General features: G+C 46.4%; 1 protein-coding gene across 1 annotated transcript in view; it reads left to right on the forward strand.

Annotated features, from left to right (window-relative positions):
- The first annotated feature begins 10,620 nt into the window (after positions 1-10,620).
- Positions 10,621-23,851, forward strand: part of Cyth3 (cytohesin 3) — a 152,140-nt gene continuing 138,909 nt past the window's right edge. Inside the window, exon 1 of the mRNA XM_038344740.1 lies at positions 10,621-10,741. Coding sequence (XP_038200668.1) covers position 10,741 — 1 coding nt within the window. The 5' untranslated portion in view covers positions 10,621-10,740. The remainder of the gene's footprint in view (positions 10,742-23,851) is intronic.

Here is a 23,851-nt window from a genome sequence, read left to right on the forward strand (position 1 = left end):
ATGTTTCCTCCTCTTTTTCTCAGTGTCTTTGTCTTCCTGTCATTTGAACACTTCCTCCCATCCTCCCTCCCATCCTCCCTTCTTTTCTCCCTCCTGTCTCCCTTGCCCTCTTGTCCCCTTTTCTCTCCTCTCTCTTGCGGGTTCTGAAGTAGTGCAGCATGGCCCAGTATGGTAGCACACACCCGGCACTCAAGAGGCTTAGGCATGAGCTCTGGGTTAGCCTGTGCTCATTTGTGAGTTCTAGGCCAACTTGGTTTACAAAGCAGGAATGTCCCAGGAAACAAAACAAAGGGCTAGGGACGCAGGAAGTCGCTTTCTGTGCAGGCTTGACCTGAGCTTGATTCCCAGAACCTATACACAACAGCCCAGGGTAGCTAGCTGCCATGGTCTCCAACCCTGCACTCCGGAGGGTAGGAGAGCCCTTGAGCTTGTTGGCCATCCAGCCAGCCAGTCCAGCCTAATTAGCCAACTCCAGGCCAGTGAGAGGGCTTGTATGAAAAAAGGTGGATGTGGGGGGCGGACTGGAAACAGTGTCTCAACATTTAAGAGCCCGGAGTGCTCTGCTAGAGGACCCAGGTTCAATTCCCAGCACCCACATGGCAGCTCACAGCTGTCTGTGACTCCAGTTCCAGGGCACCCGACACCTGCGGCAAAACACCAATGCACATTATAAAAAAAAAGGCTGTGGAAGAAGAGGCTGATCTGGCCCACACACCTGTGCACAACCGTCCCCCATATGGGCATGCCTCCCCTAAAACTCAAGAGATGTGTAGTGAGCTCTAGGTGTGCAGGGTCACTTGTGGCTGGCACTTGAGATGCAGAGGAGAAGAGCCTAGAGGTCACGGCCAGCCCGAACTGTGTCAGGAGACCTCAAAACACCAAGGAGGCTGGGCGTGGTGGCTCACACTTACAGTCCCGGTATTTGAAGCAGAACAGAATGTCGTAGGACTTCAAAGAAGGCCTCTTAGAAGCATTTGAGACAAATAGTGCAGAAACGTGCTTCAGGACGGTCTCGCTGTGGTGGGGAACACCGGTGACCCTAGCATTCCTGAAGCTGAAGTTGTCTGAGTTCGGGGCTAGCCTGAGCCACATGAAGCTATCTTTTTTTTTTTTTTTTTTTTTTTTTTCCCCTCAGATGAAGTTTCCATAAAATGCATGGCTTTGCCTGGCCTGGGACTTGCAATATGTAGTTGCAGATGGCCTTCAACTCATCCTCTACATCCTGAGTGCTGGGACTGCAGGCATGCACCATCACACCTGTGTTGTGTAGTGCTGGGGATGGATCACAAGCCTTGTGCGCTAGGCAAGAACTTGGTTCCTAGGTTTCTGTGCTGCTCCACATCCCCTACGGTCTTTGCCCTTAAGGACTGAACAATACAATTATTTTAAATTTAGCAGCTGTGCCTTAGTAGAAAGTGTTAGACTTGTTACTCACATCTGGAAATCATGATTTCCATTCTTTAAAAAGCACTGGAGTGAGTGGCGAGGTCTTGAAGTCATTAGGTGATTGCCAAGGCTGTGGAGAGTGAGAAGTAAATTAAGACGTGCTCACGTAGGGCTGACTGGAGAGATGGCTCAGAGGTTAAGAGCACTGGCTGCTCTTCCAGAGGTCCTGAGTTCAATTCCCAGCAACCACATGTGGCTCACAACCATCTGCACTGAGATCTGGTGCCCTCCTCTGGTGTGCGGGCATACATCGAGGCAGAATGTTGTATACATAATAAATAAATAAATCTTAAAAAAGAAGTGCTCACGTGTAAATGGGGCTGGTGAGAGGGCTACACAGGTAAAGATGCTCGTCAGCAAACCTGAGTTCAATCCCAGGAGTTCACATGGAAGGCGAGAACCAGTTCCTCCGAGCTGTCCTTTGACCTCCAAGCCCAAGTACTAAGTGAACGAATAAATACCACTTAGTGTAGAGAGAGTCCTATAGTCCAATTCTATTATGTCAGATCAGAGCAATCAGTCTAAAAATCTGAGTATCCAAGGATCCACACTAAGTTGTGTAACATACGGCTTGCACCTCTATGTAAGTAAAATCAAGTCACATAAAAATGATCTATTTACACACAAGTATTTCTTAAAATTTTTTTTATTACATTTATTGTGTGGATGAGTGAGTGGGAGTGTGTGTTCCAGGGCTTATGTGGAAGTCAGTGAATAACTATATGTGTGTGTATGTCTGTCACCAAAGTTCATCAGTTAAGTGGTATCTGCTTTTCATTTGTACTTCAGGCTCAACCCTTCATTAAAGATCTGTATATTGCCGGGCGGTGGTGGTGCACGCTTTTAATCCCAGCACTTGGGAGGCAGAGGCAGGCAGGTCTCTCTGAATTCGAGGCCAGCCTGGTCTACATAGTTCTAGGATAGCCAAGAAAAAGAGTTTTTTTTTTAAATCCTCTACCCCCCCTCCAATCAGGCAGGGGTAGCACACACCTTTTAATCCCAGCACTTGTGGGGCAGAGGCAGGCTGATCTCAGTGAGTTCAAGGCCAAGCTAGCCTATGTGGTGAGTTCCAGGACAGCCAATGCTACACAAAGAAACCCTATCTCGAAAAACCACACAAAAAGTTCTTTTTCATTACATTGCAGGTGTGTGTGTGTGTGTGTGTGTGTCCATTGCAGAGAGGTGAATTCAGAGAACTAACAGGAGCTGTTCTCTTGTGCATAACTCAGGTTTGGTAGCAAGGGACCTCTACCTGCTAAGTCATCTCACCAGTCCAAAAGATTGTTTCAAAGTTACTTGTTAAGGAAAGATAAAGTTGTAGAGGATATAACTGGTTTTTTTTTTTTTTTTTTTTGGTTTCCTGGGGCCCGTTAAGACTTCATGCTTTTGTGTCAGGATTTCACATGGTCCAGACTGGGCTCAACTCCTCACATAGCCAATAATGGCACCAAGTTATGGTGCCGTACAAAGGCCAGGTGAGGGCATAAGACTCCCTGGGACTGGGGTTACAGACAGTTGTGAGCCTCCATGTGGATGCTGGGAACTGAACTCAGGGATCTCTGGAAGAGCAGTCAGTGCTCTTAACCATCTAAGAGTACTAAGTAAGCCATCTCTCCAGCTCCCTAAGGGCTAAGGGGGAAAAATGCTTTGGACTATGTCAACAGAGACTTGCTAGATCCGACATGGCAGACTTTTTTTTAACCCTTCAAGACAGACATCACTATATAGCCTTGGTTGGCCTGGAACTCACTACAAGGATGAGGTTGGCCTTAAACTCACAGAGTTTGAGACACAGAGCCTGTGTCTCCCAAGTGCTGGGGTTGAAGGTGTGTGTTGTTTTTAAAAGATTGTTTTGCACCGGGCGGTGGTGGCGCACGCCTTTAATCCCAGCACTTGGGAGGCAGAGGCAGGCGGATCTCTGTGAGTTCGAGGCCAGCCTGGTCTACAAGAGCTAGTTCCAGGACAGGCTCTAAAAAAGCTAAAAAGAGAAACCCTGTCTCGAAAAAACAAGACAAACAAAAAAAAAAAAAGATTGTTTTTGCTTAGCACACAGGAGGCATTGGGTTCAGCCCACAGCAACACGCATGCACATGCACGCATGCACACACACATACACACATGGAAGATGGGCGAATCCCTCAGTGGTTTTGTACACACACACACACACACACACACACGGAGGCTAGGTGTATGCCTAAGTGGCTTCACATGAACACGCACAAACACGAAGGATGGGAGCATGTCTCAATAGTTATACACACACACACACACACGTACACATGCGCATGCCTGAAGGATGGGAGTATGCCTCAATGGTTTACATGCATACACATACGTACACACTCACACAGAGGATGGGAGTATGCCTCAGGGGTTTTAACACACACACACACACACACACACACACACACTCCTGGAGGACGGAAGTATGCCTCAGTGGTTTTTATTCCCCAGTGTCACACAAAAAGGATTTCAGTAGAAAAATTCTAATCCTGAAGGTGAACTGTAGGAAGCTGCAGTGGGTTGTGATGCCACTGAAAGACAGGCAGTGTGGGCGAGGAGGAGATGGCTCAGTGGTCAAGAGTGCCGGGTGCTTTTCCAGAAGACCCGGGTTCAATGCTCAGCACCCACATGGCAGCTCACAATTGTAGCTCCAGTTCCAGAGAATCCAACACCATCACACAGACACATATGCAGGCAAAAACACCCATGCACATAAAATAAATAATCTTTGGAGAAAGAAAGAGAAAGAAGGGCATTGCAGCTGAAGCAAGCCTCTTCATTTGGAGCCAGGAAGACAAGCTCACAGCATCAGTGCATGCAAGGACCAGACCTTCCAGAAGAGGGAGCCACGTGTCCACCTAGACAAATGAACTGCTTTCAAAAAGCCTTCATAAGCCTTCATTTCCCCCAACTGATTGCTTATTGCAATGTCTTTGCTTTTGTCTCTGTCTCTTCCCTTCTTCCCTCTCTTTCTCTTTCCTCTTCTGTTAAACTCCACATTTTATCCGTGTGTATGTATGTGTGTCTGTGATTATCGGGTTTTTTTATTGTTTTGGTTTTGAGACAAACATTTTTGTGGGGGGGATTTTTTTTCTTTTTTTTTCCTTTTGGATTGAGACAAACTCTTGATATGTAGCTGTGACTGACCTAGAATTCACTGTTATAGCCCAGGCTGGCCTAGAACCCTGGGCAATCCTGATTCACCCACCTGGGTGTTGTGATTACAGGCCCATACCTACCATGCATGGATTTTCTCCTTATTTATTTCAGAGAGGATTTAATAATGTGCTATACTGGAGTTCAGAGGATAACTTGTGGGAATTAGTTCTCTCGACCATGCAACTTCCAGGGATCAAACTCAGGGCATCAGGCTGGCAAGACAGTGAGTGCCTTTACCTGCTGACCCATCTCACCAGCCCCATGCTCAACTTTTAACTGTTTGATTAGTTTCCCATTTGCATTCTCTTATATTTCAGGATACAATCCCTAATGCCACGTGGCATATAATATGCACCACACTGTGCATGCATGCGTCCGTTGTGGAAGACTGAACCCAGGGCCCTGTACATGCATGCGTCCATTGTGGAAGACCGAACCCAGGGCCCTGTGCATGCTAGGCAATCAACCAGTTGGGACACACCTGCTCTCCTAATGTACACAGACCTTTGAGAAGGTCATTAAGCACTAGAGTTTACATAGTTTGGCTTGCTTGCTCAAACAGAAGGAAGTGGATCATGGCTAGAACAGTTTGCTGAAAGTTAAACATTTGTTCTGCATAACAAACTGAACTTCATGAAATAGATTCATGGTTCTGATAGCATATTCTAGACTCAGTTCCTCATACCACTGAGTTGACTCAGCCTTCTTGACTTTCTCATCTGTAGATTTTCTTTTGTTTTAAGAAATACTCATTTTTTTTATTTATGAGTGTGTCAGTGTGAGCAAATGCCACACGTGTGCAGGTACCCAGGAAGAGTATGTCAGATCCCCTGAAGTTGGAGGTATGGGTAGTTGTGAACTACCAGAATGAAGGTGCTGGGAATGGAAACTGGAGACCTCTGAAGAGCTGCGAGAACTTGTAACCATCTCTCTAGTCCCAGGAAATTCGATAGACAGACAGATAGATAACATACATGTACATATTAACAGACAAGAATGGATTGTCAATACACTCAATACATACGTTTTTATTTTTTTAGATTCTGCTTTTATGTATATTGGGTGTTTTGCCTGATATGTCTCTGTACTACATGTGTGCAGTGCCCTACGGAGGTGAGAAAAGAGCACTGGATCCCTTGGAATGGAAGTTACCGACGACTGCGCCGTCACTGAGTGCTAGGACTCTCGTAGTGTGGGAGAGCAGCCAGTGCTCTTAAAGGCTGAGCCATAGCTCCTTGTATATAAATTATGTTTGTGTGTGCACATGTGCATGCGTGTGGGGGGGGGGCATGTGCAAAGTGCAGGTGCCAACGCAGAGGCCGCACGTGTCAGATCCACCTGCCGCTCGAGTTTTAGGTAGTTGTGAGCCACTTGTCTAAGTGGCTGGGACCCAAGTGCAGTCCTCTGGAAGCACAGTCGTTACTCTTAGCTGCTGAGCCATCACTGTGGCCCCTAGGGAATATTCCTAACTCTAGGAGGTGGCTCAGTGGGGTGAACAGGCTTGTCACCAAGTCTGACAACTGAGTTGAGCCTCAGAGCCCCCAGGGTGGAAAGAAAGAGATGACTCCCTGAAGTTGTCCTCTGACCTCCACAGGGGCACTGTGGCACAGGTTACATGTGTATCCAACATAATAAATACATGTAAAAGTTTGTGGGCTTGCTGTTGTCTTTGAATTCCGATGAATTACTGTGATTCCTTGTGCATTTGTGCAGGAGACCTGTCAAAGAAAAATGTTTAATGATAATTGGGGATAATCGAGCATGTATAAATAGCTTGCAGGCTATTTAGTATCTTAGTGATGTTCGAGCACCACTTAGGACTGTTCAAATAGAGCAGTTTGCTGATGGGATAAACTCCAGGTTTCTCTTTGTTAAGTATTTCTGGTTTAGTCTGTTACAGAACAATTGCCAGGGTAGCTATTTCCTGTCTTCTGCATGGGGCTCACATGCCTATCCAAAACTCCTCTGATATGTTCTGCAAGATCACAAAACTGGAAAGGAATTTCTTAAAGAATTGGTATCTTTGCATTAAACTGTTCATAGCTCTACAAAGAAAAAGCTTAAATTTTTAATATTGTGTGTGTGTGTGTGTGCATGCTCATTTGCATTCATGCACATGTGCAAGTGTAAGCCAGCCACAGGGAGAATACGGAAGTCAGAAAGCAAATTTCCAGGCTGTGGGTTGGGGCACCTACTTTTAATCCCAGTTCTTGGGAGGCAGAGGCAGGCAGATCTCTATGAGTTCTAGGCCAGCCTGGTCTATGTAGTGAATTCCAGGACAGCCAGGGCTACACATGGAACCCTGTCTCAAAAAACAAAAAAAAAACAAAAAAAAACAAACAAAAAAAAACCAAGACTTGTACTTGCAGGAGTAGCTTCTTTCACCATGTGTCCCTGAAGCTTGAACTCAGATCATATAACTTGGCTCAAATTACCTTAACCTCTGAGCCATAAATGCTGACCCCCAAAACTTCTTTTCCGACAGGGTCTTGTTGGCGATTCTCCTGCTTCCTGATGCTGAGTACAGGTTGTGTGCCACCAAGCCTGGCTTTAGTTTTTTTTTTTTAATTCTTCACAAGAAGTTAGCAACCATTTTCTCTTTGACACCGGGTCTCAGGTGGCACCGGCTGATCTCAAGCTCACTGTGTCCCGAGGAGGACACTGAAGCTGGGAATGCAGCTGTACGCGTCCATGCTGTTTGTTATGCAGTGCTGGGATGGAAACTGAGGACTTCTGGGCAAAACCAGGCCAGCACTTTCTGGCAGCTGAGCTTCACCCCAGCCCTTAGGGTGATGTTCTTTGAGTCAAGGATGGCAAGGGTTAGTTATCACAGTGTTGGGCACCTAGTGCATCCTGTGAGTGACAGTCTCTCTGTACTGGCTTTACACTAGTTTGTGTGTTTCAAAATATATTGGCTTGAATCCTAAGCAGTTTCTTGTTCAATATCAAACTGTTTTCAAAGTCTCTTTCTGTCTTAGGTCTTTGAAAATATTTCATATCTTTTTTCTTCTCCTCATCGTCCTCTCTTCTTTGGTTTTTGAGACAGGGTTTTCTCTGTGTGGACTTGGCTGTTCTTGAACTTATTCTGTAGACCAGGCTGACCTTGAACTCACAGAGATCTGCCTGCCTCCTCTGCCTCCTGAGGGCTGGGATTAAAGGTGTGCACACCACCAGTGCCTGGTCCTTTTTCTTTCACATTTTATTATTTAGAACAAATTTTTGTGCGTGTCTGTATGCATGTATGTGCCCGTGTGAAGCCAGAGAGAGGGTGTTGGATCCCTGGAACTGGAGTCACAAACAGTTGTGAGCTACCCAATGTAGGTGCTGGGAACCAAACCCAGGTTCTCTGTAAGAGCACTAAGTCCTTTAACTACTGAGCCGTTTCCCCAGCCCCATCCTTCTCCCTTAGCTCCTCTGATCCACCCCGTGCGTGCTAGACGAGGGCTCTCCTGCTGAGCCATGCACACAGTTCCTCACTGGGCTAGTCTAGGCCTGCGCTCCCAACATCCAAGTACAGTGTTTTTCATTCTGCTGCAGCCCAAACATGCAACTTCCAGCAGCAGAGCCAGCTACCCTCAGCACACTCCAGATGAAATCCATATTCAGGTTTCAAACTTGACCTTGGCATTGGTTCTGGGACAGTTCATCAAATTTGGAATGATTCATGAGAACATCCTGTACTGTCCCCCACCAGAGCCACTGGAGACTCAAAAATATGAGAGTTGATGCCCAAGGCAGGGAGGCAGGACTTTAAAGTAGCTGTCCCCCTGGGACCTGCAAGACGTCTTAAGGCGCTCTTGGGCATCTTCCAGCTCCAAGCAGAACTTGGCCTCCCCCTTCATTGCCTCCAATATTACCTCCTTTCCCAAACAATAGGCGTTGGAACATTCCCCATGTGACATAATGCATCTTATAGTCAGAGGCAGGAAGTGAGGTTTTCCGGCCAGGCCTGTGAAGTCCCCTGGAGATGGAGTTGGGCAGGGAAGGGTTTTTCTTTTCGTTCCCATTCCGCAGTAGATAGATATTAGGGCCCTGACTAGAAGGTGGCTATCTTTTTCTATCTTTTCTTAAACTTTGTGTGTGTGTGTGTGTGTGTGTGTGTGTGTGATATAGATGTATGTATCCCACGCATGTGTGTATGGAGGATAGAGGACATCATCTTCCTTAATCACTCTCCACTTGTTTGAGGCAGGGTTTGTCCCTGGAGTTACTGATTCTGCTAGGCAGGCTGACCGGCGGGTCCCAGGGATCCTTGTGTCCTCTGCCTGCCTAGAGCTAGGGTTACAGGTGTGCAAGGCCAAGCCCAGCTTTGATGTGAGTGCTGGGGATTCAAGCTCAAGTCCTCATTCCTCATAGCAAGGACTTTACTGAGTCATGACGCCAGCTCTAGAAGGGTTTTTTTTAAGTCTGTCTACAAAGCATAGTTATTCTTTTTTGTTTTAAAGTGAAAAAGATTTACTTTAAGGTATGTGCATTGTGTGAGCAATTTCAGCCCAGGTTCTCTTAAAGGAACAGAAGTGAGGAATGACTGGGCATGTGTTGCGGTGGTGTGTGTGTTGGGTGTGTGTGTGGTGTATGTGTGGGTGTGTGTGTGGGGCTTGTGGTGTGTGCGTGATGAGGAGACGAGAGAGAGAGGAGATGAGGAGGCGAGAGAGAGGAGAGCAAGTTAAGCAATTAGTGTTTCTCTAAAAGAACAGACTGATGGAATGATGTGTGTGTGTGTTGTGTGTGTGAGAGAGAGAGAGGAGAGAGATGAGAGAGAGAGAGAGAGACGAGGAGAGCATGAGAGGCAGAGAGAGATGAGAGAGAGAGAGAGAGAGCGCAATAGTCAGTGTTCTCTAAAAGAACAGAACTGATGGAATGATGTGTGTGTGTGTGTGCAATTAGCCAGGGTTTTCTAAAGGAACAGAAGTGATGGAATGACTGGTGTGTGTGTGTGTGTGTGTGTGTTGTAAAGGGGATTTATTAGAATGGCTTACAGGGTAGTCCAATAATGTCTCTCACGATGGGAAAGGCCAAGAATCCAGTCCCACAGGCTGGCTGTCTCAGAATCCTAATCCATTGCTGGAGTTCCTGGAAGATTCCTAGAGCTGCTGGTCTTCAGTTCTATGCCAGAATCCCAAAGAAGTCGGTTCTAATACCAGGGAAGGAATGCCTCAGCAGCAGGATGGATGAACTCGCCAGCGAGAGTGAGAAATGAGCAGGCAAAAAAACTTCCTTCTTCTATGGCCTTGATTTGTGGGCTGCCACCAGAAGGTGTGGCCAGGATTTAGGATGGGTCTTGCCACCTTAAATGATACAAAATATAAAATCCTTCATAGGAATGCCCTGCAGCTTGATTCTAGATATAGCCAGCGGAGATTAATTCACAGAGTGTGTCTGTGCATTGGTTGTGTGCAGCTGAGTGCAGGGGCCTGTGCAAGGCTTTGGATCCTCTGGAACTGGAGTTACAGGCAACTGTAATTGCTACTTCCCAACATGGGTGCTGGGAATTGGACCTGTGTCCTGGCAAGAGCAGTACCCCTCTCTTAACTGCTAAGCCATCTCTCCAGCCCCATTATGTTCTCGTTAATGCTTGTTTTGAGAGCTCCTGTAGTTTAGGAAGGCCTCAAGCTCTATGTAGCCAAGACTGGCATTGATCCTCCTGCCTCCGGTTCCCAAGTACTGGAATCCCAGCCTTGTGCCACCATATTGCCCTCTTCTGAAGCATGTCCTGAGAGAAAAGGATGCTGTCCACGGTGAGCATGGTGGTACACACTGGTTGTCACAGTACCCGAGAGCATTAATGAAGCAGGAGGATGTGAATTCACGGTCAGCTTGGGATCCATAGCAAGGCGATCTCCCCGCCCACATCCATGAAGAGGAAAGACGATTGTTAACATTGCCAGAGTTGGGTGCTTTGGGGTGTGTCCACTTCATAAACAAGTCAGCACAAATATTAGTAATGGAGCTTCCCATCTGCTTGGACTCTGTCCTGGGCTCTGCAAGGTTCTTGTAAACAATGAGGTCAGCCATCACTAGGGACACATTAGCTCCCTTCAAATGATCGGAGCAGAAATGGGACGCGGTGGCTCACTCCCATAATCCTGGAATTTGGGAGGCTCAAGGAGTCAAAGCCAGCCTGGACTACATAGTAAGTTATACAATCAGCCTAGGTTAAAGTCTGAGACCCTGTCTCATCTCCAGCAAATCTTCAGACAAGGTTAGAGCGGGCAAGAGCCTTTGGCTGCCTGGTCAGCTTCGTGTGCAAATAAGAATTGTACTGCCAGAGCGGAACAGACAGGTCAAGTCTTGGAATAGCCTACAGTAGTCATTTTGGTTTTCCAGGGAATGTTTTTACTTCATTGAGACAGCGTGCCAGGCTCTAAAATAAACAGATGAAGGAGACAGGGGTGCGCCTCGTGCATCTGTAGGCTCGGAAGGAAATCAGTTGTTAAATCAGCCGTGTGCACGGCCAGGATTGTTCTTGTGGCTGGAGGCACGGGGAAGATGTTGGAAGAGGTGCTCTTGCACTTGCTAACGATGTGTCCGGCATCTCGGGTGGAGGCTTCTGTCGCATCAGCCCATTTCAGTTCTGGAGGACAGCTTTGTGACTGTATGATTTAGGTGCTGGGAACGGAGTGTGAGGCAATGCATGCTGGGTTTCTTAGTTCTTTTTCTTTTTTTTTTTTTTTCAAGTTTGGTTTGTAATGTGCATGAGTGTTTGCTTGGATGTATGTATGTGCGCCATGTGCCTGCCTGGGCTTTACAGGGGAAAGAAGACGGCATAATCGTAGTGGCACTGAAGTTATAGACAGTTGTGGCTGCCTTGTAGGCAATGGGAACAAGTGTGGTCCTCGGCAAGAGCAGTCAGTGCTCTTAACTGTGACTATCTTTCTAGCCCAAGGTTTCTTTTTTTCCTAATTACTTTATATTTATGGATGTTTTGCCCTTCACATATATCTGTGTACCATATGTATGCCGAGTGCCCTGAGAGGCTAAAAAGGGCCCTGAGTCCCCAACCTAACTGGATTAACAGGTAGTTTGAAGATCCCACGTGGGTGCTGGGAATGAACGTGGTCCTCTGGAAGAGCAGCAAGTGCTCCTTAACCTCTGAGACACCTCTCCAACCCTAGTGTCTTTTCTTATGATAAAATTGGATATCAGGAAAAGGGTTTATTTTAGGCTGTGATTCAAGGCACAGTCCATGCAGTCCATTCTGATGAGGACGGCAGTGCATCAAAAGCTTGAAGCCACTGAAGCCGCTGGCCACTGCACAGTCTTAGAGGACCCGGTACACGTGTATCAGGCTCAGCCTGCTCTCCCCCTCACATGCAGGATCCCTGCCTGGGAGATGGTCAGGCCCACAATTAAGACGTGAAGCGCAAATCTCACAAAGGTATAAAAATCGATTTATTAAGGGTGCGAGGAAAAAGACAAACTCACAGATACAGAGAAAGGCTGGTTCCGCTGCTGATCCTGTGCCGCCTCTTGGCCCTTTGGGTCTCCAACTGCACCGAGCATGAACCAGGGCAAGAGAGCTGATGCTCTTTCTCTGGCTTATCAGTAGTTGTCACATAGCAGCCAAAATGAATTCCCAACAGCAAAGATGGGTCTTTACACACCAATTAACACGGTTAAGATAGTCTTCCACAGGGGTGATCAGATGCCTAGGGGTTCATCTTCCAGGTGATGCTAGTTGATAATTGTCCACTAACAATTGCACCAAGTGTTCCATTGCTGAGCCCACACCCCAGCCCCTCCCTGGGGGATTCTAAGCAGGTGTTCTACCACTGAACCACACCCCAGCCCCTCACTGGGGATTCTAGGCAGAAGCTCTACCACTGAACCACACCCAGCCCCTCACTGGGGGATTCTAGGCAGAAGCTCTACCACTGAACCACACCCCAGCCCCTCACTGGAGGATTCTAGGCAGGGGCTCTACCACTCCTTCACACCCCAGCCCCCTCACTGGGGAATTCTAGGCAGGGGCTCTACCACTGAGCCACACCCCAGCCCCTCACTGGGGGATTCTAGGCAGGTGCCTCTACCACTGATTCACACTCCGGTCCCTCGCTGGAGGAGTCTAGGCAAGTGCTGAGCTATAGCTCAAGCTCTTCATAAAAGGTGTGTGTGTGCATGTGCTCATGTATGCACACACATGCTCTTGTGCCTTGGTATGTGTGCGGAGATCAGAGCCATCCTCACCTTCCAACTTGTTTGAGATAGGGTCTATTTTGTTCACTGTCCCAGGATTCTGGAGGCTCAGGCAGGGACAATACTGTGAATTCAAAGCCAGTCTGGGCAGTAGAGTGAGAACTCTGTCTCAACAAATAAGTGTTGGTGTGTGGGGAGCTGAAGAGATGGAATCACTGGTTAAAAGTACTTTGTGTTCTATCATGAGCACTGGAATTAAGATTCCAGCGCCCACATCAGGTGGCTCGTAAAACAAAGATCCTGGGATGTGACTCAGTGGGCTGAATGAATACCTAGCATACATGAGACACTGGATTCCTTTCCAAGTATGAAGACATACACCCCCTCACACAGTAACATAACACGCACCCACACCCGCACCACACACATACAAGACACACCACCCGCACACACAGACACCCGCACAGGCACACACAAGACACACCCGCACACAACACACACACACACACACAACCGCACACACACAGACACACACCCGCACACACACAAGACAGAGCCCCGCAGACCCACACCCGCAGACACAGACACAAACCCGCACACATACACACACCAAGATACACCCCTCACACCCATATCTGCAACACTAGACAACATACAACCTCACACACACATACACACTACACATCCGCAACACACACATCGGCACACCCTCACACACACATACACACACAGATACACCCTTTCACACACACCACCCTCACACACACACCCTCACACACACAACCTCACATGCACACACATACACACACACACACCCCCACACACACCATGGAAAAAACTGAGACTAATGAGAGTTCAGTCTTATTTTATTAATTTAGCAACAAAATGAAATTCTTTCTATTCTTCTTTTCCTATTCTTCCTTTTTGAGACAGTCTCACGATATAGCTCTGGCTGCCCTAGAACTCTCTATGTAGGGGCTGGCCTGGAACTCACGGAGATCTGCCTGTCTCTGCTTTCTGAGAGCGCAGACTGAAAGTGTGCACCACCATACCTAGATCTTCCCCCCACCCCCACAGGGTCTTCTGTAGCCCAGGTTTGCCTAAACTTACTATGTAGCCGAGGATGACCTAGAATTTCTTGATTCTCCTGCCTTTGCCTCCTGGGGGCTATGATGATAGGTGTGTACCACCAGACCCGTTTTATGAGATATTGGGATTTGAACCCGGAACTTCATGCACACTAGGCAATCACTCCGGCAACTGAGCCATAGTCACAAGCCTCATGATGGTTTCATCTGTAGGTGCCATTTTCACCCCGCCACCTCCTATTACTGTTACCCTTCCTGAGCCTTTCTCCCTGGTCCAGTTGGTCCCTTTCTTTTCTCTAAATAGCCCCCTTAGAAGCCATTTTCATGTTGATGCCTCAAGCAATCCACGCTTAAGTTCTTTTTCCCTTTTTCTCACGTATTTATCTGGGTTGAGAGGCACACGTGGAAATTACTGGACAGCTTTGCTGGAGTCAGTTGGGTCTGGGGCATCCAGCTCAGGTCATCAGGCTTGGTAGAAATCACTTTTCCCGGCTCAGCCACCTTGCCAGCCCTCATTAGGAAGTCTAATGCAAGCAATGCCTCAGTTTCTTACGGTGAGAGATGGAGAAAATCTCCATTAATTGGATTAGCTATTAAGTAGAGGTATTAAATCAAATCAAACAGTGGATTATTGGGAATATTTAGCGTGAACACGAAAGCCTGCTTGCTTCCTTGTGGCCTAACTTGATTCCTACTCTCTCGGAAACAGTTCAGGTTCTCCCTGCCTAGGGAATGGTGCCACCTATACTGTCCACACCCGTTAGCTTAAGACAACCCTCCACACACACCAGATATGCTCCCAGGTCAACCCAAGGTGACAGTCCCTCAGTGAGACTCTCATCCCAGATGATTCTAGGTTGTGCCAGGTTGATAAAGCGGACAATCACAATACCCCTACACATCTATAGATGCGTCTATAGGTCTAACGGTCTAGGCCTCCTATCTCGGAGTATTCAGTTCCTCACAGGAAATGGCACCTGAAGGGACTGTTTTGTGATCAAGGACCGCCCAACTAGCCCAACATCTTAAAGGATGTACCACTTCCTGATACTACTATTCTGGAGACCAACTCTCCAACACATGGGCTTTTGGAGACGAATCATATCTAAATGACAGCGTGTGGGGTGCGTCAGGCAGACTCAAGACTGTCAGTTCCTGTGTTGTTACTGCAGGGATCCATGGGGGCAAGATCGCAAAGTTACCAGACACTTATCCTCGGGGCTGCATCTCAGCTGAGCACTCACCAGCAGTTACAACAGTGACCTGACCTTCGTTCCCTTGTTTGTAAGCTTCAGGCTGCACCAGGTATGGTTGGCACATGCCTGTAGTACCAGTACTGGGCTACATAAGGAGACTGTCTTAGTTAGGGCTCCCACTGTTGTGATAAAAACACATGAGAAAAACTAACCTGGGAAGGAAAGGGTCCATTTTCGGCTACTAGCTCCACATCACAGTCCACCACTAAGGGAAGTCAGAGTAGGAACCAGGAGGCAGGAACTGATGCAGAGGCCATGGAGGAGTGCTTTCTCTGCCTGCTTTCTTTTTTGTTTGTTTGTTGTTGTTGATTTTATTGAACTATACACTTTTCTCCACTCCCTTCCTTCCTCCTCTCTCTCCTTCTACCCTCTCCCGTGACCCCCATGCTCCCAATTTATTCAGGAGATATTGTCTTTTTCACCTTCCTATGTATGTCTCTCTTAGGGCCCTCTTTTTTTTCTAGGTTCTCTAGGGTTGTGGTCTGTAGGCTGGTTTTCTTTGCTTTATGTCTAGAAGCCACTTATAAGTGAATACATATTATATTTGTCAATACAGTGTTTGCTAGATCCATCCATTTGCCTGCAAATTTCAAGATGTCATTATTTTTTACCATTGCATAGTAAATGTTGTGTAAGTGTACCACATTTTTCTTTATCCATTCTTTGGCTGAGGGTTATCTAGGTTGTTTCCAGGTTCTGACTATTACAATAGCGTTGCTATGAGTATAGTTCAGCACATGTCCTTGTGGTATGATTGAGCATCCTTTGGGTATATACCCAACAGTGGTATGCTGGTTTTTTTTTAAGATTTATTTATTTATTACATATACAGTGTTCTGTTTGCATGTATACTTGCAGGCCAGATGTCTACATCATTACAGATGGTTGTGAGCCACCATGTGGTTGCTGGGAATTGAACTCAGGACCTGTGGAAGAGCAGTCAGTGCTCTTAACCTCTGAGCCATCTCTCCAGCCTGGTATTGCTGGGTTTTTCTAATTTTCTGAGAAATAGTCATACTGATTTCCAGGCAGCTGTACAAGTTTTACTCTCGCATCAGCAATGCAGAAGTGTTCCCCTTACTCCACAACCTCTCCAGCATAAGCTGTCATCAGTGTTTTTGATCTTGACTATTCTGACAGGTGTAAAATGAAATCTCAGAGTTGTTTTGATTTGCATTTCTCTGCTGGCTAAAGATGTTGAACATTTCCTTAAGAGTCTTTCAGCCCTCTGAGATTCGTCTATTGAGAGTTCTCTTTTAAGGTCTGTACCCCATATTTTTTATTTGTTATTTGTTCTTTTGATGTCAAGTTTCTTGAGTTCTTGATATATTTTGGAAATCAATCCTCTGTCTGATATAGGGTTGGTGAAGATCTTTTCCCATTCTGTAGGCTGTTTTTTTTTGTCTTGTTGACTGTGTTCATTGCTTTACAGAAGCTTCTCAGTTTCAGGAGGTTCCATTTATTAATTGTTGCTCTCAGTGTTTGTGCTACTGGAGTTATATTTAAGAAGTGGTTTCCTGTGCCAATGTGTTCAAGTGTTCTTCCCACTTTCTTTTCTATGAGGTTTAGTGTGGTTGGTTTTATGTTGAGGTCTTTGATCCATTTGGACTTGAGTTTTGTGCTTGGTGATAGATATGGGTCTGTTTTCATTCTTCTACATGTTGATATCCAGTTATGCCAGCACCATTTGTTGAAGATGCTTTATTTTTTTATTTTATATTTTTAGCTTCTTTGTCAAAAATCAAGTGTTCATAAGTATGTGGATTGATATCCAGGTCTTTGATTCAATTCCATTTTTCCTCTTGTCTATTTTTATGCCAATACCAGGCTGTTTTCAGGACTGTAGCTCTGTAGTAGAGTTTGAAGTCAGGGATTGTGATGTCTCCAGAAGTTCTTTTATTGCATAGGATTGTTTTGGCTATCCTGGGTTTTTTGCTTTTCCAAATGAAGTTGAGTACCGTTCTTTTGAGGTCTTTGAAGAATTTTGCTGGGATTTTAATGGGCACTGCATTGAATCTGTAGATTGCTTTCGGTAAGATTGCCATCTTTACTATGCTAATTCTACCTACCAAAGAGCATGGGAGATCTTTCTACTTTCTGGTGTCTTCTTCCAATTCTTTCTTCAAAGTTTTAAAGTTCTTGTCATACAGGCCTTCCACTTGTTTGGTTAGCGTTATCCCAAGGTACTTTATGTTATTTGTGCTTTGCCTCTTTTCTTATAGAACCCCAAACCATCAGCCCAGGGTTGTCACCACCCACAGTGAGCAAGTCCTCCTATATCAATCACCAATCAAGTAAATGCGCCACAGGCTGGCCTACAGGCTAATATGGTGTTAGACATTTTCTCAATTGAGATTTCCCCTTCTAAATGAGTAGCTGGTGTCAAACTGACCTAAAACTAACCAGTACAGAGACCCTTATACTGGGGGCGCGGCTCAGCAGTAGAGCTACTGGCTAGAATCTCCCAGAGAAGGGCCAGGGGTAATGGCTCAGAGGTAGAGCACTTTGCCTAGAATACCTCAGTGAGTGTCTGGGCGTGTGGTTCAGGCTCAGAGAGCCTGCCTAGCATCTGCAAAGCCCTGTGTTCCATTTACTGTAACACACACACACACACAACACCACACACACACACACCACACACACAAACCCATCTTCCCAGCATCAACACAAAGATTAAGGGAGAAGATTGAGCAATATCCCACATAATAGACACAGGCTGATTTAGTCTTTCCCTTCTCTAATCTTGAGGGGCAAGAGGACATTCTCAAGCTTGTAAGACTGTGGAGCCATCCAGGGAGAGGAAATACAGACTGCTGTAATCACCCTTGCCCTTTCAGCATGAATGGGGAACAAGATATGAGTCATATTTATAACCAACTCAAGGGAAGACACATTCAGCCCCATTAGTCACGAGGGAAATGCAAATTGCATCACTAGACCGGCTCTCACCCGAGAGTGAGGGGGAGTTTGCGGGGAGGATGCAGAGAGATTGGAGCCCCAGGATGCTATTGGTGGGAACACAGGGGCTACCGCTGCACTGGGAAACCTTGGCAATTCCTCAGTTACGCACAAGAATCTATGATCTGGAGTTACAAAAGGCTGTGAACCGCTCAGGGTAGAGGCTGGGAACCAAACTCGAGTCCTCGGCAGCGGGTGCTCTTAACTGCAGCTCCTTGATCTCGAACTTTCTGCCTCCGGATTCATGAGAAACAAATGCTTTATGGACGCTTTGCCTGTGGGTGTGTCTCTGCATCCTGTGCATGCCTGGTACCCGTGGAGGCCAGAAGAGGCATCAGATCACCTGGAACTGGAGTTACACATGGTTGTGAGCTGCCACGTAGGGGCTAGGAATCAAATCCAGGTCCTCTGTAACAGCAGCCAATGCTTTTAACTGCTCCAAATGCTTGTTAGTTGAGCCACCACCTAGTCTGTAGAGATTTGCAGTGGCGGCCTAAGGTGACTAAGGCACGGAGCAGAGAAAGTGAGAGAAATAAAGGAGGCTGGAGGCTGTAGCTCAGTGGTAGAAGGCTTGCCCAGCGGGCACAAGGCCTGGGGTCGGAGCTCCTGGAAAACTAGAAAAGGAAACAAATGCCAAAATGAAGCCGGGCTGGGATGAGCAGTCAAGCACACAAGCATGAGAACCTGAGCTTGATCTCCAAACCCATGTGCAAAAGCCAGGTGTGGAGTGTGCATCTTTAACGCCAGCCCTGGAGAGGCAGAAACAGGAGGATCCCTGGAGATAACTGGCCAGCTAGCCTAGCCTTACTGGCAGCAGACAAGGTGGATAAAGCCTGAGCCACACCTGAGGGCAAGCTTTGACCTTCTGCCCTGGCACATGTGTGCAATTGCAAACGCGCGCGCGCGCGCGCACACACGCGCGCGCGCACACACACACACACGCTGAGTTAATGAAGTGGGATACATACACACACAGACACTAAGTTAATGAAGTGGGATACACACACACACACACACATACACACACCACAGACACACACACTGAATTAATGAAGAGGGATATTCAGGGTATGACATGTTGCCCAGCAGGATAAATCCCCAATATTTGGTACCTAGCAAGGATGAGGAATTGATATATGCTACAACTCCCTTGAATTGTGAAAACGTGTGAAGAAGGCAGGAACAAAAGGTCACCTATTGCAAAATTGTACTTCTATGAAATGTCAGACAGAGTGAATCCACAGAGACGGAAAACAGAATAGAGGTTGCCAGGGCTGGGGCAAGGTCCAAAGGAGTGATGGGAAAATGAGTAAGATATTCAGGGTTTGTTTGGTGGTGATGAAACTACCCTAAATTTGAGTGTAATGATGTTTGCACAACTGTATGCACATAGGACAAGACATTGAATTGTGTCCTTTTTAAAAGCTGGCATATTTTGTGGTCCAGGCTGGCCTCAAATTTGCTGCATAACTGAGGCTTGACTTGTACTCCTAATCTTCCTATCTCCATCTCCTAAGTGCTGGGAATCAGAGACCATCACACCCAGACTGCACTAGATCCAATGAGTCACACCCCAGCCCCTCACTGGGGGATTCTAGGCAGGGGCTCTACCACTGAGCCACACCCCAGCCCCTCACTGGGGGATTCTAGGCAGGGGCTCTACCCCTGAGCACAGCCTGTATTTCCTTTTGAGTTACATGTTATTTATCAGGGACAGGGTAACATTTTGATTTATATATACAATCTATCTACATCAGCTTTGGTTTTTGTACTAGATCAAAGTAGGCCAAGCACAGCACAGCCTTTGGGCTTTGAGGTTCCTTGTCTCCAGAAGGGTCTGTTGGTCACTGTGCGCCTGGCCTAGGTTTTGCTATCCCTTAAGGGCTTATTTTTAGCTGCTGGGACCCATTTTGAGGTACACCATTGGGTACTTACACAGCATTTTTTTTTTTTTTTTGGAATGATCATGCTTATTTCCACCAGAGTAGACGTTCTAAGGCAGAAACATTTCCTTTTTAAGGCGGCAAGTCTCTAGCAGTTCAAAGACTAATCCAAAAGATTAGCAAAAATAGCCAGTTGTTAAGTAGCTCAAACGTGGGAAATGCAGGCCACAGAGTTGCCGCTCTGAGAAGCACAGAAGGAAAAACAAGGCTCGCTGTGAGCGACTGTGAGCAGGCAGTGAATTCGCTGCTAGTGTGGTTTCTGGGGTTTTGTTTGTTTGTTTTTAAATAAATTATTTATTTTACAACCCAGTCACAGTTTCCTTTCCCTCCTCTCCTTCCAGTCTCTCCCCCACCCCCACTCTGTTCCCACCCTCCACTCCACTTCTCCGCTTCTGTGTAGGGAAGGGCAGGTCTCCCATGAGTATCAACAAAGCATGGCATATCAAGTTGTGCTAAGACTAAGCACCGCCCATGTGTTAAGGCTGGGCAAGGCGGCCCAGTATGAGGAATAGGGTTCTGGAAGTCAGTAAAAGAGTTGGAGACAGCTCCTGCTCCCACTGTTAGAGGACTCCCACAGAGGACCAAGCTACACAACTGCACATATACAGAGGGCCTAGGTCAGTCCCACGCGGGCTCCTTGACCCCTCTGGTTCCTACAATCCTTCCTCCCTCTCTTCTGCAGGATTTCCTGAACTCCACCTAATGTTTGGCTGTGGGTCTGCATCTGTTTCTGTCAGTTGTAGGATGAAGCCTCTTTGATGACAACTGGCCAGTTCAGGCTACCTATCAGCTATTGTTAGGTGTCTTAGCTGGTGTCATCCTTGTAGATTCCTGGGAAATTCCCTTGCGCCAGGTTTTTACCTGACCTTAAAATGCACCCCCTTTCCTGTAGTCTCTCAGTATTCTTCCCCTCCCCCAACCTGACCACTCATGTTCCCATCCCCACCCATTCACAGCCCACGCACAAATCCCCTCTTATTTCCCCTTCCCAGGAAGATCCAGGCATCCTTCCTGGAACCCTCCTTGTTACCGAGCCTCTCTGGGTCTGTGGATTGGATCATAGCTATCCTTTATTTCAGCTAATATCCACTTATGAGTGAGTACATAACCATGTTTGTCCTTTTCGGTCTAGGTTACCTCACTCAGAATGATTTTTTTTCTAGTTCCATCCATTTGCCTTTAAATTTCTTGACATTGATTTTAACAGTTGAGTAATACTCCATGTATAAATGTACCACATTTTCTTTATCCATTCCTTGGTTGAAGGACAACTAGGTTGTTTCCAGGTTCTGGCTCTTACAAATAAAGCTGCCATGAACATAGCTGAGCAAGAGTCCTTGTGTTATGGTTGAACATCCTTTGGGTATATGCTCAAGAGTGGTATTGCTGGATCATGAGGTAGATTGATACCCAGCTTTCTGAGAAACTGCCATGCTGATTTCCAAAGTGGCCTTACAAGTATGCACTCCCACCAGCAGTGGAGGAGTGTTCCCCTTACTCCACATCCTCTCCAGCATAAGCTGTCACCTGTGCCTTTAATCTTAGTCATTCTGACAAGTGTAAGATGGAATCTCAGAGTCATTTTGATTTGCATTTCTCTGATAGCTAAGGATGTTGAACAATTCTTTAAGTGTTTCTCCGCCATTTAGGATTCTTCTGTTGAGAATTCTGTTTAGATCTGTACCCCATTTTTAAATTGGATTATTTGGTTTGTTGATGTCTAGTTTCTTGAGTTCTTTATGTATTTTGGGAATCAGCCCTCTGTTGGATGAGGGGTTGATGAAGACCTTCCTCATCCTGTAGGCTGCCATTTTGTTCTAATGATGGTGTCCTTTGCCTTACAGAAGGGATTTCCTGTTTTTAAGCAGAAAGTTAACCTTCATCAGTGATAAATAGAGCTCATCTGAGCCCAAAGTGCATGCCGCTCCACCCATCTTCCCCAAGTTTGATGTAAGAAGTGACTTTTCTGAGTGTGGTAATGCATGGCTGTAATCCCAGCACTAGGGAAGCTAAGGTAGCAGACTCTTGAATTAGTCTGGGCAACATAGTACACTGAAGGCTAGCCTGAACTTTGATTGAGACCTTGTCCAAACAAGAACAAAAGCAAGCAGAATCAACCAATCCAAACAAAACCCCCAAATTGGTTGTAGGCTTAATTCAGTGATAGAGCACCTGCCCAGGATTCCCCAGTGAGGAACTGGGGTAGAGCCCCTGCCTAGAATCCCCCAGTAAGGGGCTGGGGTGTGGCTCAGTGGTAGAGCCCCTACCTAGAATCCCCCAGTGAGGAACTGGGGTAGAGCCCCTGCCTAGAATCCCACAGCGAGGGGCTGGGGTGTGGCTCAGTGCTGGAACACCTGCCTATATTGCTCCAATAAATATTGTATTCTAGCCCTTAACTAGCATGCACAGGGCATTAAATTTCATCTCCAGGACAGAAATTGATATACAATAAATTAACTAGTTTTTTTAAACTTCTTTTAGGTTACCCTCATACATAAGTTGGTTTAGATCAACGAATATGGTTCATTTTTGTGTGCCTGGAAGTCACCTAACCCTGTGGGTCTTCTTCCTATGGTTTTCACCCCAGTTTCTATAGGCTCTGAGTCCTAGCTTTGCTTTCAGAAGCCATAAGTAAACATTGTTTCCTTTTAGAAATGTGTAAAGTTGATTTAAAAAAAAAAAAGCCAGTGAGCCAGGCATGGTTTTGCATACTTTTAAACCCAGCATTTGGGAGGCAGAGGCAGGTGGATTTCTGTGAGTTTTAGGCCATTCTGGTCTACAGAGAGTGTTCCAGGACAGCCAGGGTTGTTACACAGAGAAACCCTGTCTCTAAAAACAAAGTCAATGGATTTCTTTTATTTAAAACATATATGTATATTTATATGTGTGTGGGGGAGTATGTGAATGTGTCATTGCAGGTGCTGGAGGAGGCCAGCAGAGGGCGTTTGATTCCCCAGAACTGCAGTTAAGGATGGTTGGGAACCGCCATGAGGGTGCTGGGAAGCAAACCCAGGTCGTCTGCAAGGGCAGTGCATGCTCTTAACCCCTTGGCCATATCTCCAAATCCTGAAGTTGTTTCTTAAGGATTTTGTTTATTTTTTATTTTCATTTTATGTGGATGGATGTTACGTCTGAATTGCATGTCTGCCAGACGAGGCCAGAAGTGGGCGTCTAACCCTGGGGAACTGGAATTAAGAATGGCTGTGAGCCTGGGTCCTCTGAAGGGCAGTTGTGCTTGTAAGCACTGAGCCATCTCTCCAACTCCATGACGACAGTTTCAGTATTATTTTGAATGCTTTAGTTTTATTTATTGTGTGTGTGCCACGGTATGCATGTGGTGTTCAGAGGGCGACTTTCAGGAGTTGATTCTCTCCTACCTTGTAGCGGCAGGGTCTAGCACGTCAATCTGGCACAGTGTCTTCCAGAGTAGCTGGCCTTCATGATTCTGGCTGATTCTTCTGTCTTTGCCTCCCAGCTTGCTGTTGGAATGCTGGGACTACAGCTGCAGGTTATCATATTTATTTTCATTTTTAATTAATTACCACTGCCTGGCCTAAGTCAATTTATTAAAGCAGTTGCTTTAGGCATCTCCAGTAGTGACTTCAGCCACCCCTGTTGTAGGAGGCCGCTTCTTTGTTCTCAGTTGCTCAGCCCTGAAATAATCACACAGAAACCATATTATTTGCAATGTTGTTTGGCCAATAGCTTTAGTGTATTTCTGGCCAACTCTTATATCCTAACGTAACCCATCTCCATTAATCTGTGTATTGCCTTGTGGCTATGGCTTACCCGCAAAGTTTCAGCATGTGTGCCTCTGGCCGAAGGCTCCATGGCTTCTCCTAGACTCCACCTTCTTTCTCCC

The sequence above is a fragment of the Arvicola amphibius genome, chromosome 10 (assembly GCF_903992535.2).
Source record: "Arvicola amphibius chromosome 10, mArvAmp1.2, whole genome shotgun sequence".
Lineage (NCBI taxonomy): Eukaryota > Metazoa > Chordata > Mammalia > Rodentia > Cricetidae > Arvicola > Arvicola amphibius.